The 15,390-nt window shown below is 35.8% G+C and overlaps 3 protein-coding genes across 3 annotated transcripts in view; 2 read left to right on the top strand and 1 right to left on the bottom strand.

The window, feature by feature from the left end:
* The window catches only part of LOC306987907 (SLAM family member 9-like), a 436,375-nt gene that overhangs the window by 62,961 nt on the left and 358,024 nt on the right, over nt 1–15,390 (bottom strand). The gene's annotated exons all lie outside the window — the stretch shown is intronic.
* LOC306987865 (uncharacterized protein) lies at nt 75–13,408 on the top strand. The gene is made up of 7 exons (XM_079592467.1): nt 75–283; nt 964–1,281; nt 3,757–4,086; nt 4,218–4,529; nt 7,702–8,001; nt 8,538–8,677; nt 8,962–13,408. The coding sequence occupies exons 1-6, from the start codon at nt 244–246 to the stop codon at nt 8,669–8,671; spliced, it is 1,434 nt and encodes a 477-aa protein (XP_079448593.1). The 5' UTR covers nt 75–243; the 3' UTR covers nt 8,672–8,677; nt 8,962–13,408.
* LOC306987859 (uncharacterized protein) overlaps nt 6,502–15,390 on the top strand; it is a 166,239-nt gene continuing 157,350 nt past the window's right edge. Inside the window, exon 1 of the mRNA XM_079592455.1 lies at nt 6,502–6,506. The gene's annotated coding sequence lies outside the window, so the exon portion shown is untranslated. The remainder of the gene's footprint in view (nt 6,507–15,390) is intronic.

Raw genomic sequence — 15,390 nt, forward strand, 5'->3', positions numbered from 1 at the left:
ACTTGATGCACATGCAAGACAACAGAATACAGGCGGTTATGTATATATTGTACACCCTATAAAGGGATTACACCATGTGGGGGGTGTGTCTCTTCACAGTCTGTGTCTTCCAAGAAATGACAAGGAGGCAGCTTCTCGCACTCTGTCTCTATAAAGTATCGATCTCTAGTGTTTTTTTTTCATTTCAATTATAACCACCGATAATGTTCATTAAAACACAATTTTGAAGAGCTCCACAGCAATATGGAAACCTTTTCCGTGTTCCTGGTGTTTTTGTTCTACGGTAAGACTTGTGATTTATGTTGGGCTACTAACTTAATTTCGGTTTGGCTTTAAATATATATATATTCATTCTAACTGTGATAATGTAATGGCTGTAACCACTATGTACGGTGGCCCTGTTTGGCAGGGTGATATTGTAGTTTCCGGTCACATTCTTTATGATGATTGGCAGATTTTATTATTGCAAAAGTCAGAGATATGTTTTATGTGGTATCTTTAAAATTGACATTATTTTGTCCTGCTTTTTTAAGTTGCATAACATTTTATCAGTATGAATTCAGGCTCAGCATTATGTAATTTGCATTGAGTCTATTTTAGCCCTCTGCCTTAATGTTTTTTTACTGAAATGAATTGTAGTTAAATAAGATTTATTAGAGTGTAATAAAAATCTCCTCATTCTGTTATCTTACTGTCGCAATTATGTTATGTTTGTGTTTTCTTTAGTTCCTTTATTTTGTTTATTACCTCAAGCTCCATTTACAAAATTGCCACGCCAAGTTGGCCTTTTTTTGCACACTTTTTACTTTTACTCATCTATTGTTTTATTAAAATGCTTTTTTTTTTTTTTTTTTGAAACACTGCTATTCTCTTCATCATCTTATGGACTACTCGTGAGTCTTCATCTTCATGCTTGTCTGCATACACAGCAACAGTGTGACTCAGTGTTATATTTAATTGCAGCTGTGTTTGGTGATGCAGTTGGTGAAATAGTGTCAGTGAAGGAGGGAGATACTGTCACTCTACACACTGGTCTCACTGAAGTACAGATTGGAGATGTGATAGACTGGAGGTTTGGACCAAATGCCATTCTCATAGCTAGAGTCAATAGAGCAGCAAATACAACAAAATTATATGATGATGTTATTGGTGGGAGAGACAGACTGCACATAAACCAACAGGTTGGAGATCTCATCATCACAAACATCAGAACTGAACATTCTGGACTTTATAAACTAAGCGTCCATGGCAGAAACATAGAGATGAGATACAATGTCAGTGGTGAGTATGTCAGGGATTTCAGTGTAATAATTCGCTTATTTAATTATTATTATTTTTCCACAACTTGTCAGATATTAAAAGGGTCATGACGTGAGGAATCAAATTTCTTTGATCTTTTGATTGGTTAAAAAACACTAAATTTCAGACCTGAAAAATGTATCCTCGCTGCAAAAATAACATTTGTTGAAACCAAGCTGTCAAAAAAAAAAAAAAAAAAAATCCACTTCCATTCTTTTGTGACGCCACACTGCAACATATTTGCATTTGACTGTTTCCATGACAACATTGCAATGCCTATTTTACTTTATCAGTTTAGTAGCCACAGAGCGGCAGTAAGATGAGAGAGCATTTAAGTCAAGCACTTCAAAAGTACGTCTAAACTACACTAGTCAACATTTGTATTGGATCAAAACCTTTCATCAAAGTTATACATGAATTTTGAACAATACCCGTTCTTGTCTTAGGACAACTTTGATTAACTTTTTTGATCCACTTCAAATGTTGACTAAAGTAGTTTTAGGATCAATATCGGCATGCCGTTTTCTGGATAGAGAGTTTCGCGACAAACTTGGCCTTGACAGAGACTCTGCTCTCGCATGTGTTTTAATAGACAGGTAAGCAAATATATATTGTGCACTACAGTCATATTGAACTTTTTTTGTACTTTAGTAATGTTCTTTTTTATTAAGTCTGGTGATCAAGTCCATAGCAGGGAAATTAAATACAGTATGTGTTGCATTACTTTCATATACTGTGGGTTTGTCAAATTTACTTTTAGTATTTATTGTTTTAAACTGTGCTGCATTAACCCACCAAATCATTTGACAAATAATCACGTTACAGGCTTTTATAGCATTAAATTACACGTTTCGTGCAGCTACTTCATTACGATTACATTAAAATAGTTTTATCAAATGTGCAGGTAATACAAAAACGAATTTATTACCTCATCCGTGAACATTATTTGTAGGGCTGGGCATCGTTCAAAATCTTTCGATCCGATGCCAATTTCGATACCTCAGTTTCGATACCGGTTCCTAACGATACTTTTTTCGATACCAATTTTATGAAATCCATTTTAACAAGATTACATAACATATTACCTCAGAAAAACTTTTATTTTTTATGTATTTAGTTTTATTTTTTCAGTTTGACTCATGCTCCTTAGCCAGTGTACAAAGGAATAAAAATGTTTTATAAAGCGCTCATGCTCACCAAAGCTGAATTTTTAAATAAAAAAATACAGTAAAACTTTAGTAATATTGTGAAATAGTATTACAATTTAAAATCGTATCTAATATATTTCAAAATGTAATTTATTCCTGTGATGTCAAAGCTGAATGTTCAAAATCATTACTTCAGTGTCACATGACCCTTCAGAATATGAAAACGGTTTGCTGCTTAATATTTTGGAAACTGATAATTTTTTTCATGATTCTTTTATGAATAAAAAAATCAAAAGAAAAACATTTATTTAAAAACGAAATATTTTGTAACATTACACATGTTTTAATGTCACCTTTGATAACTTTAATGCATCCTTACTGAAAAAAAATTCTGACTAACCATTAAACAACACATTTTTGAACGGCAGTGTACATTCAGTAGGTTATTATTTATTGCAATATAAACACTGTCCGAGTGATCAACAAGATATCTCTTCATTTACCAGTCGAAGACGGAGCAACTTTCTGCTCTTATGTTTACTCCGTGCACTGTCAAGGTCTTCATCGTGTTTGTCGTGGTACCGGTCTTTGCAGCAATACTGCATCGCGCGCGCTGTTGGCATCGAGTCTGGAGAAATGTACCCACACTTTTGATCGATTTTTCCACATCTTTAAGGTATTATGTGTGTGTGCTCGCGTCTCATATGAATATGTGCGCGGAGAGTTTGTGTGTGTGTGCTCGCGGGTCGCGGCTCATAAGTATGCGTGTCGAGAGTTTGTGCGTGCGCGCGCGCGTCTCATATGAGTGTGCGCGGAGAGTTCCGCGTGTTTCGTGTGAATAGAGTTTGTGTGTATGTGCGTGAGCGACTTTATGTGTGTCGTTGTGCATTTCATATGTATTTGTTTGAGCACTGACGTTGACGAGTTAACTCCTTAGGTATCGAAATCTGGAACCGAACAACATGTCATTTTTCGATACTCGATAGTATCGAGGCAATTGGGTCGATACCTAAAAAGTATCGAGACTCGGTGCCCAGCCCTAATTATTTGTGAATTCCACACATCTCTGGATGGTGAAAACGACATTTTTCAGAGCGTCATCAAGATTCGCCTTTGATATTATTTTGAAAATGCGACCTCTGGCGGTAAAAACTTACATATTGTGCCTTTAATAGACCTAACATTTGGATTTGAATAGTTATAAAATGTTGAATAACATTTTGACTGTTGAAGTAGGGGTGTTTTGTCTGTTATTACGCAATATTATATAAGGCTGATCTCTGAGTAACTCTTTTTGTTCTTCCTCCAGTTTTGTCCGATAAAACACATGGAGTGAAGACTGTGCCAGTGATGGAGGGAGATTCTGTCACTCTACACACTGATGTTACTGAAATACAGAAATATCATCTCATTCAGTGGATATTCGATAACATTGTGATAAGTTCAATCGATAAAACGTCCCAAGTTAGGGCCATAAAAAAACATAATGCTAAGCCATTCTTAAACAAATTGGAGACGGATCATGAAACTGGATCTCTTAAAATAAGGAGCATAAGAACAGAACAGTGTGGAGTTTATATCCTACAGATGACCAGCAGCACTCATACCATACATAAGAGATTCAATATAACTATTTTTGGTGAGTACTTTAAGAATAAAAAGTTAATTCTCTCATTTTGTAGAAGTGTAGAAGTGTTATTTTTGTAGATAATACATCGACTTTAATAAAAATGTTTTCTGTTTGTTCTCCATGTGTGTGTGCGGATACAGATGCAGTGAAGTCAGTGTCCGTGATGAAGGAAGATTCTGTAACTCTACACACTGATGTTACTGATTTATATGATGAGATATTGTGGATGTTTGAATATGACGACTCTCTCATAGCTGCATTTAGTAGAATTGCCCAAAACGTCTCCACATATGATGTTCCTGACGGGAGATTCAGAGACAGACTGAAGCTGGACGATCAAACTGGATCTCTGACCATCACACACACCACAACTGAACACGCTGGACTCTATCATCTAGAGATCATCAGCAGCAGACACACCTTACACAAGAGTTTCATTGTAAATGTGTGCAGTAAGTAGCAGAAGTCTTTTATTTATTTCAGTTGTTTACATTTTTACAGTATTTTTATATATTCTAATGATGTAGATCATCTTAAATGATGGATATTATTGGTTAAAAAAGGATCAACTGAAAGCATCTGTGGCACGGTGTCATTTATCTCAGAAAATAAGTTTGAGACAATGTACAAATGGTTTCTTCAACGTTATAAGAGGCAATGACTCTTGAATGTTTAGGATTTAGAGTCAGCAACCATTGTTCCAATACTGGTACTGAATGTGTTGAGTACACTGTAAAAACATATTTTCATGATTTGTTATCACAACTTTTTATCTTTTGTCAAATCAACTTCAATAACTAATGTGTGAAGATAACATAGGCCTACTATTTTGAGTTTATGGTTATTAAACCATTCTTCCTCATTGTATTAACTAAAAATTTTAATTACAACGAACTCAAAATTTTAAGGCAACAAGGTAACTTGCTTCAAGTTAAACCAATTATTTATATTTTTTTACAGTGTAGTTTTCATAAATTTACATTTAAAGTAATGCGTCACGTTTGTTATTAGCCTATAGATTTTTCTGGAGAAAAGTCTGTTCATCAATTATGTACAGTAAATGCTACAGTAAAGGTATAAGTAAATGCTCAGATGCAAAAACATGTTCTGAAACAAGTAAATTTAATTATATTATCATATGAATATATATATATTTTTTTTTTGCGTGTGTGGGCGGGGGGCTTATCCGTCGGGGGACCCCCCAAGACCTTTGACACATTTCGAACACTGCAATAGCCCCTTCCACACAGTCATTACTGGTAGCCTAAATTACCATAGCCTAAATTACTGGTAGCCTTAATTACCAGACATATAAATTACCAGAAGTGGCAGGACCTTTTCCAAATATACCGGTACTCAGTTCTGGGAATTTATCAATGAGGGAAATAACATTACCAGCAAATTACCGGTGTGATGCAGTGTGTTATTACAAAATGAATATTATTGGTATGATCACGTACGAAGTGAGACCTCACTGATGTAAGTCTGCTTTTATACATCATAGAGATCATTGCGCCGCGTCTTGCAGCTTTTCAACGTGTCGCGCTCGAGACCCAGCCTTATTCCATTCATCAATGCGGCGGCTCTGCGGTTGGATATTATGCATGTTTTTTTTTTTTTTAAGAGCAAATCCGCATTCTGGCTGTAAGTCATCAAATAATGTTGTCATATTAAGTAAAACTGAAGCAATTCTCCTTATGCGGGCGAATGAAGACAAGGCACAGAAGATCATTTCAAATGACTCACAGAATTTTGGTGCTGATGTGAACAGTCCCTTACCGGTAAAAAAAACACCAGTTTTCATGTGAGTTCCTATGAAAAAGAAGAAGAGAAACATGGGGTGAAGCAAGCAAGAAAAAAAATAAAACAAAAAAGGACCAAACGGTTTCTGTCAGGACTTGAGTATTTGAAATGAAAAGTTGATGACATTTTTTTTATTTTATCTTTTGGATTAGCCTATGTCAGACGCCAGTCATGTGATTCCAGCAAACAAGCTTGGTTAAGTAGTCATTGTTTCGAAATGTTGGCTATGAACACACAAACCATAGTGTCTATATCGTTTTACATCAGTTTTATACATTTGTACACATTTAATTAAATATTTGTATGATTAAAAGGAAGACTTGTAGTCAAAAGTCTCTGATTAACAAGCTCTCAAAACAAATGGTCCTATTTGTTCAAATAGCAAAAGAAAACTATGTTTCACACTGGATAAAAATAGACGAGAGATTGATAACGGCAGTCAGAAGAGAGAATAATATATGTAGTATGTGACATGACATGACTACGCTTCAAAATAAAATGAGTAAAAACAAGAACAAAACCACTTTTTTCAGTTATTTCATTACAACAGAAAAAAACTACTAGTTTAACTAGTGTAACTAAAAAGTTCAAGCAAAAGGACAAATACATATCAATCAAAAACACAAATTAAATTTGGTATTCATGTAGGTCTATAGTATACCACAGGAATTGCCTACCACAGACATGTAGGCTACAGTTAATGTAAAAAATTAAACCACATAATCTTCACTCTATGAATTAGATTTAAATGATAATTATTGACACAGACTGAGGTGCTGCCACTTTAAGATCTAATGCACGGATCTAATGACATATCGGAGTTTCTCTCAACTGTTGATCTTCACTTAAGACATGACTGACTGTGTTTACGTGAGTAGGCCCTATGTTTTAATGAGTAATATAGTAGGGCCTACTCACAGAGACATAACTTTGCGTGTATTTAGGTGTGTAGAAGCACAATAAGTTGAGTCGAAAGAGAAGTCAAGTCAGAGTAATAATGCATCCGAGTCCAATACCACACTGTAAAAAAAATTGCTGCGATTATTTAGCACAACTTAAAATCCAACATTGTTTCAACTTTAAAAAGTATGTGTTCAAGCTTGACTTAAAATATTAAGTTTAGTTAACTTAAGTTTAGTTTGGTTAAGTTGGATATTTAAGTTATCTCAACAAATTTTAACTAATCGCAGCCACATTTTTTTACAGTGCACGTTGTACTCGAGTCCGAGATCGAGATCCCCAACAACAATATAGTGTTAGAAATGTACATGCATAAAAAGAAAAAGAAATCATACAAAAAAAGTTTAAGGATTTACAATGCTGATGACTGTTAAAAAGCGCCATTACAGTTTGTGTAAAAGGTTAATTGGTTCAATTGGTTAATGGGATGTTAACGTACATCGGTTGTTCACTCGATATTGCGGTGCATTGTGGGATTGAATGAGTTCACTCGATAATGTCCACTATGGTTCCGGGCGGAAAATGGCTGTTCCCACAAATAGTGCCCTATTTAAGGGAGCGATTTCAGACACAGCCAAAGTTTCCAGCAACTCACTGCAGTCAATGAGATCCAGGGGGCGGAGTTGGATCCAGATCTAAGGGGTGGAGATGGGTAGGTTTAGGTATATGTAAGGTGGGAGGAGTTGGATCTAGATCCAACTCCTCCCCCAGATCCAACTCCTCCCCCTGGATTTCGTGTTCTGCAGTGAGGACCATCAAAGTTTCAGAAAGCTTTGCTTCTCCTGTCATCTGGAGGGCGGATGAATGGTGAGATGTTACAGAGTATATGTTGATGTTTGTCATTCACATGTGTTTGAACAGATGCAGTGAGAACCATAAGAGTGGATATGGGAAAACATGTTACTCTAGACAGTGGTGTCACTAATATACCGAAATATGTCCAACTGCTGTGGAAGTTTGGAGATGAAGATACTCTCATAGAATTCAATGGAACAAATGTAGTCTTTTCACGTGATGGGAAATTCAAAGATAGAATCATTTATCATGAAAATGGATCTCTGACCATCAATGATATTGGAAGTGAACACTCTGGATTTTATCATCTAGAAATCACCAGTAGCAGACACACCTTAGTCAAGAGATTCAATGTTTTTGTCACTGGTGAGTACCTTACAACTATATAATAATGATTTATATTTCAATTTTATTTGGGCTTCTTATACTCTCTGTAAGATGGTCTGAAAACATCACATTTGCACTATATTAAATGGTACTTTAATAGATGGAGACCAAACACTCTCAATACATTTTGTGCAAAGCAATATTTATAAAGATGATTATCATTTTTCTTTGTATGATCATTTGTATATTTAAAGACTATTACTTTGTGATACTGGATGCATGCACTCCTTTATTAGAAAAGACTTCGATTTATGTAACTTTCTAATAAAATGATTGACAATTTTGGTGAATTTATCGTTAGTGATCACACCAATACAGCCTGAAAAGGTTATTTAATGTTTAGACATGTTTTAATGAATGAAGTTCTATTAATAATTAATGTTTGCTATTAATAAACATGTCAAACAGATCCTTTATTTAGCCTAACTGACTCCTAAAATGCATGCAGTTTAGTCATATAGTTGACCGAGTTTGTTATCAGATACGCTCACACTAAAGCCTGCGTCTCTCTTTAGCGGTTGCAGCAGATCTTGAACACCCAGGTTATATATCACTGATGTGTGTTGCTGTTCTGCTTCTGGCTGTAACTGTTGGTTGGATCATCTATTGTCGCAGGAGAAGAGGCACGCACCACCTACAGACACTGTAGCCAAAGGTAAACATCTTTATTTTGCCAAAATCAGCATTTAATTGCATGTGTAATTATTTTTCACTGTCGACAGGAAAAGAATCAGACGATGTACTAGAAAGTCCAACTATGAAGTATACTGTAGCGTTTCTTTGTAGAAAAGCCTGAATTTCTCTGCTTTCACTGTACTCGCAAAAGCATATGGAAAAATCAACATTCAAATAGAACTTGTTCAATGACAGATGTAATTTAAATGATAATGTTAATTTCGCTCTTTTTACATTCTGTGATTCATTCATTGCAAAAAATAGGTTACATGATCTGAGAGAATCCCAAGAGGATCTGTGACGACTGATTCCACTGGAGGCAAGTTGAGGACCCAAACGCAATTTATTCCAAATCGTGATCAAACGTCAAACAAAGGAAATAATGAGGAACCCAAAAACAAGAACATAAACGACATAACAGGTAGTGATGGTGTTACCGGTCTCAAACAGGGAAGGATGAGATATGGATCACATTTACAAAATAATCATTTGAACACTCACAATCGGTTAAACTGAACAAACAGAGTCTAAAAAAGCATTTATGAATGTCTCAAGTATCACTAATGATCGATATTGATCCATACAAAACATTTAACATACATATAAAATGATGAGAAAACACACATTAGTGTCTGCAGCGTTCTGCCGTTTTCTTTTAATTACATTGCCCTGCTTTGACCAGAACGTCATTCCTCATCACTCTAGTCTAGTAAGTGCAATGCGCCACCTCCAGGCCTCTTTCAGAATACACGTAAATCCATGTAACATTAATAACTTTTTATACTCTTTTAAAAACTTTGAACTGAAGAAAGAGAAAACAATATATAATTTTGGGATACCTATTATTACTCAATACTATTATTTTTCACTATAATATTTTTTTTAGTCCGTCACACTGGCAATTTTAAAACACTGCTTCATGGAACTTCGAAGCCTTTACGAATCTTTTGTTCCGAATCAATGGTTCGGAGCGTGTATAGGCTGTATCAAACAGCCAGAGTCACGTGATTTCAGTAAACGAGGCTTCATTATGTCATAACTTATTTGAAACACTTGGAAATTTCAATGGTTGACCGCTGGGGGCGATGATCTGTGCAACCCATGAATCATGAGGAGTCACTGAGACCCAATGAACAAGTGTCTGTGGGTTTTACCTGATCTCTGATCAGTTTTATACATTTGTAGACGTTTTAATTATTAGTATAATTAAAATGAATAATGGTAGTTGAGTCTTATTGGCCTGATTAGCTGAGCCATTCATAGAACAATCAAAACAAACCCTGACAATTGATAAAATAATATATACTTGATACTCTTATTAGATTATTAAATAATTCCATTTTAAATATTTTTCTTTCAATAAAAAATTTGCAATAGATTTGTAAAAGGTGTTTTTATGCATGTTTGGCCCGGGGTTTTGTTACATTTAAACTCTTCTGACCACTAGGGGTCACCGGAAGACCGTCGTCAGAGTGTTTCGAAGTCTCGACACAATACGGCACATTTGCTTCAACTGTTTCAGTGTTTCACGAAGCCTCGATCTGCCGACCCCTGATAACAGGAAACATTACTACCAGAGACTGGGCATGGAAACATTCAATACTAGACAAAGACACAGGTCAAACATGAGGGCTTAAATACACAAGGGACATCTGTGAACAATCAAAAAATGAAGTAATGACAACATGGCAGAGAAGGGAACACATGGCAGGATCACATGATTATGCTGCCTATATAATGAATTACACAACCAAGCAATGAAAAAAAAAAGCTTGTAAATTAGACCGTAACTTTGACTTACCCGTCGAGAAGAAAGCAAGACACTTCAGAGTCCCTTTCAAAGTCTTTCTCCTTCATTAGCTCTTTCCAACTGGGTAAAGCTATGCCGTTATTTACCCTCTGTTTTTGAATTCGCCGGTCACGTTTCCTTTTAAATTCAATTTTGGCATTTCTCCTGTGGCTCGGCATAAGTATGATCCTGAATTATGAAGTACCGTGCAGTGCAACCTTTAAAATTTACCGGGGCAGTGACACGCATTACGCCTCTCTCCTCGTCCGCTTCAGCTGGTGTCAGTCACGTTACGCTGGCTCTGGATGAAAACGCGTTGAGGTAGCCTATATTGTCCCTCTCTGCTATTATAGTTTTTCAAGATGGAGGAACGACATGGAAGCCTCCGTGGAGTTGCCTGTTGCCTGTCCCATGTAAATAAAGATAAGAAATTCTTTGCGTATGAGGATAAGTCGGATCATTGGGAGAGGTAATTGTACACCATTGAGGAATAAAGACATTGATTTTAGTTAATAAAATACTTAAAAAACTACACATTGTCCCTTTAATTTTCATTTTAGTGTGAAGTAGAAAATATTCAGACATAGTAAATATCTCTACAGGTACTCCACAAGGATGTGTGCTTTCTCCTATCTTGTTTATTGTATACAAATGATTGCCAAAGTTTACAAGATAATAGTTATTTGGTAAAATACTGTATGTAGATGATACTGTGTTGCTTTTCTTGCTTTCACATTCAGATCAGGAACATGGTTCTGTTTTGTTCAATTTCATTTCTTGGTGTAGTAGTATGAAACTAGATCTGAATGTTTCAAAAACAAAAGAGATGAAAATAAATTTTAAGAGAACATTGACACATCAACCTGTGGTCATTAATGGCACATCGGTAGAGGTACAGTAGAGGAATATAAGTACCTGGGGGCGGTCTTTGACCGTTACCACTTTGTCCATTTAAATGGGGAAAAATCGAAGATAACGTCAGTAAATTATGGAGTGCCGCAAGGATCTGTGTTAGGCCCTCTGCTATTCTCAATTTATATGCTGCCACTTGGAAATATTATAAGAAAACATGGAATAAGTTTCCACTGTTATGCTGATGACACTCAACTATATATTTCATCACGACCAAATGAAAACACTAAATTATCTAAATTGACAGAGTGTGTTAAAGATATAAAGTATTGGATGACGTGTAATTTTCTTCTATTAAATTCAGATAAAACGGAGGTATTACTGATTGGTCCAAAAAACTGCCCACAAAACCTCTTACAATACAACCTTAATCTAGATGGACGTCCTGTTACTTTATCCTCTACAGTAAAAGACCTGGGTGTTATACTAGACCGCAACTTGTCTTTTGAAAATCATATTTCAAATGTCACAAGAACAGCCTTTTTCCACCTTAGAAACATTGCTAAGCTACGTAATATGCTATCAGTTTCTGATGCAGAAAAGTTAGTTCATGCATTCATGACCTCGAGACTAGATTACTGTAATGCTTTATTAGCTGGTTGTCCTGCATCCTCCGTAAACAAGCTACAGTTAGTCCAAAATGCAGCCGCTAGAGTTCTTACTAGGTCAAGAAAATATGATCATATAACACCAATTTTATCATCTCTACACTGGTTACCTATTAAGTTCCGTATCAATTACAAAGTATTGCTACTGACCTATAAAGCCCTAAATGGTTTAGCTCCTGTGTATTTAAGAGATCTTCTATCGCCATATAATCCATCACGCTCTTTAAGATCGCTAAATTCGAGGCTTCTGGTCGTACCTAGGATATCTAAGTCCACTAAAGGAGGGAGGGCGTTTTCACATCTACTGTAGCTCCTAAACTCTGGAATAGCCTTCCTGATATTGTCTGAGGCTCAGACTCGCTCTCCCAGTTTAAAACTAGATTAAAGACGCATCTCTTTAGCCAAGCATTCACATAATGCACCTCATACCTTTTATACTACAGTTAAATCAGATCAAATGCATTCATATTATGAACAGCAGCTACGCTAATTATTTCCCATCTGCCTTTTTTGTTGTTATCTCGGGACGCCTGTCCCTATAACTCAAATAGAGTTCGTCAGCTCCAGTTATGTATCCAGCCTCTCATGGAGACTTCAGATGCCCCGACGCCTGTGATGAGACGACTCGACGCCTGTGAAGAGACGACTCGACGCCTGTGAAGAGACGACCCAACGCCGGCAATATGTTATGCCCTAAATTAATACATGGTTAACTGATCTGTATTTTTTTATTTACATTTCTGAAATGCATTTTCTGTAAAGCTGCTTTGAAACAATATGTATTGTGAAAAGTGCTATACAAATCAATTTGAATTGAATTGAATTGAATAATAAGTTAAAGTTTGACCAAAATTCTGATGCAATTATTAAAAAGTCACACCAAAGATTGTTCGTGCTGAGGAAGCTTAATTATTTCAATGTACAGAGAGTTGTTCTCATGTCATTTTACAATTAATTTGTTGAAAGTATTTAGTATTTTTCTTTTATTTGTTGGTTTTCATCACTGTCTATAAAGAACAAAAATCGCTTGCAGTGTATTGTTAGCATGTGCTCTAAAATTATGGGTGTTCCCTTACATTGGCCAGAGGAGAACTGGCCCCCGACTGAGCCTGGGTTCTCCCAAGGTTTTTTTCTCCATTCTGTCCCTGATGGAGTTTTGGTTCCTTGCCGCTGTTGCCTTGCCTTCTGGCTTGCTTAGTTTGGGACATTTAATATTCAACAATATTATAGATCTGCCTTAAAGGTGGATGATGATGAAATTGTTTTTGTATTATTTTCATGTTATCACTGTGAAGCTGCTTTGATACAATCTGTATTGTAAAAAGCTCTATATAAATAAAGGTGACTTGACTTGACTTACGAAGTTTTACATCTTATTATGAACAGCAGGGGCTGAGGATGGCTCATACAATAATAGGAGATAATACACACCCGTTACACTTGGAGTTTGAGTGTATGCCATTGGGGCAACGTTTAAGGGCAATTAGATGTTCTACAAAACGTTATAAATTTACTTTTGTGCCTGAAGCAATCCGTTTATGTAGCCTAATAAACTTAGTTGATTATCTTTTTATTTTGTTATTTTTTATTTATATATATAAAAAATATATATATATATATTTTAATTTGTTTTATGTATCTATGTATTTGAACGTATGTGTTAAGTGTTGTATGTGAAGCACCATGAAAGTTCAAACTAATTGCCCCATGGGAATATCATACTCTACCCACCTCTGTAAAAAAAGTGTTACAGATTGCTGGATATTATAACATCTGACTTGTTTCACAAAATTCAATGACTAATTATAATTTAGAATTTTCTCTGATATGTTATTTTATTGCTGGATATTAGCCTATAGGCTCCATCTGACATTTAACTTTGTCATTGGTCATTTGGAAGTTTGAATCTTGTCTGTGTTTGTATATAAATGAGTTGTGTTTTAACCCAGGGGTAAAGCAGGTTATGCGGCATTCCCGTGTAAGTTTACTCCGAGTAAGCAGATAGCCTCAACTTTCGGTTCCAAATTCATGATTCGGGACACCCCATAACATTAAAAAAAATAAAAATAATAGTGGGTCCCCATGAGTTTTTTTATTTTAGTAAAGAAAAATAAGAAAAACACAGTTATCTAGAGATTGTGTGTGTGGCTCCAAGAGAGCAAATGTAAATCTCTGTTATGCTGTTTATCTCTTTTATATTGCTTTTTATATTTGCTCATCTCATTTTATATGATTTTATATTTTTGTACTGTCAAATCTTATGTTGTGTACCGCATTATCTTCACAATTGAGATAAGGGGAAAGTCTCCATTTCAACAAATGCTTTGCTGTGATCTAATGATACTTGTTGCTCAAAGTCTGTATACATTTAAGGCAAGTTTGAGTTTGACATTTCATCTCATTTATTATATAGATACTTTGCAGCTCCCTTTTCTGAAACAAAATGCCAATAAAAACTGATTTTATAATGACTGTGGATTTGTCATTGATTTATTGAGTTTGTAAACACAAGTATAGAGTCGAATCAATTGTAATTTTTGTATATATATATTTATATTATTATTATTGGATGGTGGCGCTAATCTTGTAATGGTGAACTATTGTTTAGGACACTAGATGGCGCACTAAGTATAATATGCATACTGCTATTTATAAACGAGTTATCAGTCAGTCACGAAAGCACACTGTGTGGGATGATGTTCCCAATCTAAGGAAAAATCTTCCACTCTGAACATCCCATATTAAATAATAATTGTAAAATGAGTACAATATCTGTATTTGAAGTAACTTTGTTTTGGGTAAATCTATACACGGGTTTCTGTGCAACGTCATCACGTAGATGCGCGCGCATCTAAGAGGGAGAAAGCAACAGTCTTTACGGCTATAGAGCTGGTAAGTCCCGCCCCCTCCGTAAAACCCCGCTGGACCTCAAAGTTGAAAAACCGTCAATGCAAGTGAATGGGAGAAAATAATTATTTTCTGGTCCCGTTTGAATTGTGCCATGAATGTGAACATATGTTGTCTGTGAATTTTTTATATAATCTTTCATGTTACAAGTTTGACAGTATATGGTATGATTCGTCGGCTAGCAGTTGTGGAAAAGACATAACGAGAAAGACTACATGTCGCCTATATGACGTCACCCCATAAAGTTGACTTACCCGTGATTTTCGCCAACCTCAACGATTTTGTCCTCTCCCTGAAAGAAGGCGGTGAAGTGCACCAAAGACACAGCCATGTCTAGCGGGATCCGTGAGCTAGAGCCGTGAGCTAGTGGTGTTGACGTTTCAAACGCGTCGAAAGCAGCAAAGAGTTGTAGTCCACAAAGTGCTCTCAAACAAAGTCTACCCGTATCAAACTTCTACCCGCTAAATTGTAGTATTC

Source organism: Phoxinus phoxinus, assembly GCF_949152265.1.
Source record: "Phoxinus phoxinus genome assembly, chromosome: 20".
Taxonomy (NCBI): domain Eukaryota; kingdom Metazoa; phylum Chordata; class Actinopteri; order Cypriniformes; family Leuciscidae; genus Phoxinus; species Phoxinus phoxinus.

Bases quoted from the DNA above. Each gene is read 5' to 3' on its own strand.
- LOC306987865 (XM_079592467.1), top strand. From the start codon at position 244: ATGGAAACCTTTTCCGTGTTCCTGGTGTTTTTGTTCTACG. The intron at 1,282-3,756 runs GTGAGTATGTCA...TTCTTCCTCCAG, and splicing joins GATGAGATACAATGTCAGTG to TTTTGTCCGATAAAACACAT. The intron at 4,530-7,701 runs GTAAGTAGCAGA...GTGTTTGAACAG, and splicing joins TTTCATTGTAAATGTGTGCA to ATGCAGTGAGAACCATAAGA.